Source organism: Coregonus clupeaformis, chromosome 40, assembly GCF_020615455.1.
Source record: "Coregonus clupeaformis isolate EN_2021a chromosome 40, ASM2061545v1, whole genome shotgun sequence".
NCBI classification, from domain to species: Eukaryota; Metazoa; Chordata; class Actinopteri; order Salmoniformes; family Salmonidae; genus Coregonus; species Coregonus clupeaformis.
In genome coordinates this window covers 8,904,952-8,908,284 of record NC_059231.1, presented here as the reverse complement: position 1 = coordinate 8,908,284, position 3,333 = coordinate 8,904,952, and the positions used below count along the sequence as shown (strand labels likewise).

Below are 3,333 nucleotides of genomic sequence, written 5' to 3'. Positions count from 1 at the left end.
GATTTAGGTGACCTACACACATTTAAAAAAAGATATGTCCAGCAACAACATGAAGACAGGGGCAGCATATAAGTCAATACCAGAAGCATTTATTGACTGATCTCAAAAGTGTTGGCTTACCAGGGTTGGTGGAGCCCTCAGTTTCATCTTTGCCTCGCAAAGCTAACTCAAACACTCCGCAAAACTTCACACACTGGATTAGCCGGCTGAGGATGTGGCCCGGTTCTTGCTAATGTCGTAGTAAATATATTTGTTATAGTGAATATGGAATATGATATGTTGAGTAAAATGTTGTGCTAAGATCTATTTAGGTCAGGAGCTGGTTATAAGTTCTGTTCCTATCCAATAACAATGGACAAAAGGGTCCTATCTTGTCAGCCTTGTCAGCAGGTGGCCAAGGACAACACCCACGCCATAGGCCTCTCAGTTCTTCCAACTCACAAGTTCTTGCTCTGAGGACACACACACACACAAACACACACACACACACATCATCACTGTTAAACACACACACACACACACAATCATCACTGTTAAACACACACACACACACACACACACACACACACAAAAATCCCCTCTCTTAGGCTGAACATTTGAAGACAGAGAACCCGACTCAGAGCCAATGCAACAGTGACAGTAGCCTGCAGGGGACCTCGCCCAACTCATCAGGACCAATCAGAAGATCAGAACTACTAGATTGAACCTACTTCATTTATTGCATAAAATGTCTGCACACAATGTTTCGGGGCTCTCTTCAGATAATAATAATAATAATAATAATAATAATATATGCCATTTAGCAGACGCTTTTATCCAAAGCGACTTACAGTCATGCGTGCATACATTTTTGTGTATGGGTGGTCCCGGGGATCGAACCCACTACCTTGGCGTTACAAGCACCATGCTCTACCAGCTGAGCTACAGAAAGTGGATACTCATGGATGCGCATTGCAATTGTAAAATGTCAACACAATTGGAGACACCACGTCATTTTTTGGAGACATGTTATTGACAGTAAACTATTGTAGATGCGACTGCTAACTAAATAAAACATTTTAGCTGGCTAGCTAATCATCTTAGCTAAATGTGGGGCAAACAATTCAGTTATTTACGTTAATTTGAGGGATTGGGGTGAAAGAAATCGAGTTACATAGTGATACTTTCCGATATACTGTATTGACAATATCGCAATATTTTAAGCGCTAGTTGGCTGTACCTGCACCAAAAACACCATTATTGTTCCTTCATAGCTTGTTCTCAATCTTTTCACATTGGGAGCAAATTTGTTTTCGCACTTTTATTTCCATGACTGATCAAAACTCGTTCTCATGGCTTTCTGATCCCTCTGCAACAGACATATGGTGCGCAATAAAATCACAGTATCGAATCGCAATACGTATAGAATCATGAGACTCGCAATGCTGATGCATATATCTTATCGTGAGGTTCCTGGCAATTCCCAGCCCAAGTTCATTTGCCACAACAAATCTCTTCGCTAGCAAACGCGATGTCTTCTCCAAACGGCAATGTGTCTCCAGCAATGTTTACTTTTTTGACGTTCTATGGCATCTCCACTTTCCAAGCATATATGACCACATGTAATATTTTGGTAAGTGATGCAAATAGTGAACTATGTAGGGCCAGGATGTAAAATATATGTAGCTGCAGCAATTTCTCTTATCTGATATGGTAAGTAATGGGGCTTAATTTATAGCTCCCTAAGAGTTTGACGAACGGGTCCGTGAACGCGATTCCAGATATATTTACCTCTGAATAAACTGCCTTTATTACACCATATCCACATCCAGTAAACTTGTGATTATCAACACTAACCTCATCGTTGTGGCGGCGGACAGCTAGCCTGTATCCCTCGTCATCCAGTTGAGTGAGTGGCAATGTCTTTTTCGTTCAGTACCAATTTTTTGGAAAATCCTCGGGTGTAGGACTTTCCGCCTTTAGTAGAAACCTGTTGAATTATTAAATTTGGTCTGGGAGGTCCTAATTGTTTCGTTGCCAATTTATCTTCATTTGTTCGCGAATCGCACGACAAAAATGAACTTCTTTCAAACAATCCACTCTTTTCTCAGTTACGTTCATGGTTACGTAACGTGTGCGTAGCGCTAAGTGCGAGCCCACAGACACCCATTGAGATTGTATTGAAGGCTCTGAAATTTGAAAAAAATAGATTTTACATGGGAGTCTATTACAGACTTCTGGGCGATTTTCAACCTGACTGAAATCTCCCCAAAAGGGGGGAGCCATTTGAAGCACGACTTTAGCCTGATTCGACATTTAGTGGCAGTGTGGCACTGTGGCAGATCAGACGTATAGATTACAACACTGATAACTACTGTTGCCGTGATATAATTGATTAGAAAAAAAATCCCTTCCTTTTCCCGTTTGGCAGTGCGTCGCCCATATCGCCCTATTGAACAGGCCGCCCCTGGTATGCTGTAGCGTTACAATTTCCCTTCACTGGAACTAATGGGCCTAGCCTGAACCATGAAAAACAGCCCCAGACCAGTCCTCCTGGCATCCGCCAAACCTTATATAGACAGGTGTGTGCCTTTCCAAATCATGTCCAATCAATTCAATTTACCACAGGTGGACTCCAATCAAGTTGTAAAAACATCTCAAGGATGATCAATGAAAACAGGATGCACCTGAGCTCAATTTCGAGTCTCATAGCAAAGGTCAGAATACTTATGTAAGTAAGGTATTTCTGTTTTTTATTTTATTTTGCTTTGTCATTATGGGGTGTTGTGTGTAGATTGATGAGGACTTTTTTTTATGTAATCCATTTTAGAATAAGGTGTTAACGTAACAAAATGTGGAAAAAGTCAAGGGGTCTGAATACTTTCCGAAGATGCTGTGCAGTGTACCATAGGCGACGATGTTTGGTTCAGATTTGGTCCGGTCTGGACCAGCCAAACATAGACATCTATAAATTACGTATTTTCAACTTTCATTCAGATCCAAAAATGAACCTGATTTAAACATCCAGAAAATACGTATTTTCACCTTTCATTCAGAAGCTAAATTGAACCTAACTCCAACGTCTGGAAAATACGTTTTTTAGACGTCTTTTCAACAAACTATTCTAGTTTTGCAGGGGGGGCAGCAGCATTTTTTGGTCTTGCCTAGGGCGGCCCTGATGAGGGCAGTAAAACAGGAGCATAGCTTATGTGTTGAACTGTGAGGGCTAGTAAAGGCTGGTACAATGGGGACAGGAACAACAGGAACAGGAACAGCAGGAACAGGAACAACAGGAACAACAGGAACAGGAACAGCAGGAACAGGAACAACAGGAACAGCAGGAACAGGAACAGC

General features: G+C 41.5%; 1 protein-coding gene across 1 annotated transcript in view; it reads right to left on the bottom strand.

The window, feature by feature from the left end:
* Positions 1-3,143: 3,143 nt before the first annotated feature.
* LOC123482896 (ATP synthase subunit a-like) overlaps positions 3,144-3,333 on the bottom strand; it is a 597-nt gene continuing 407 nt past the window's right edge. Inside the window, exon 1 of the mRNA XM_045212018.1 lies at positions 3,144-3,333. This exon is cut by the window's right edge and continues 407 nt beyond it. Coding sequence (XP_045067953.1) covers positions 3,144-3,333 — 190 coding nt within the window.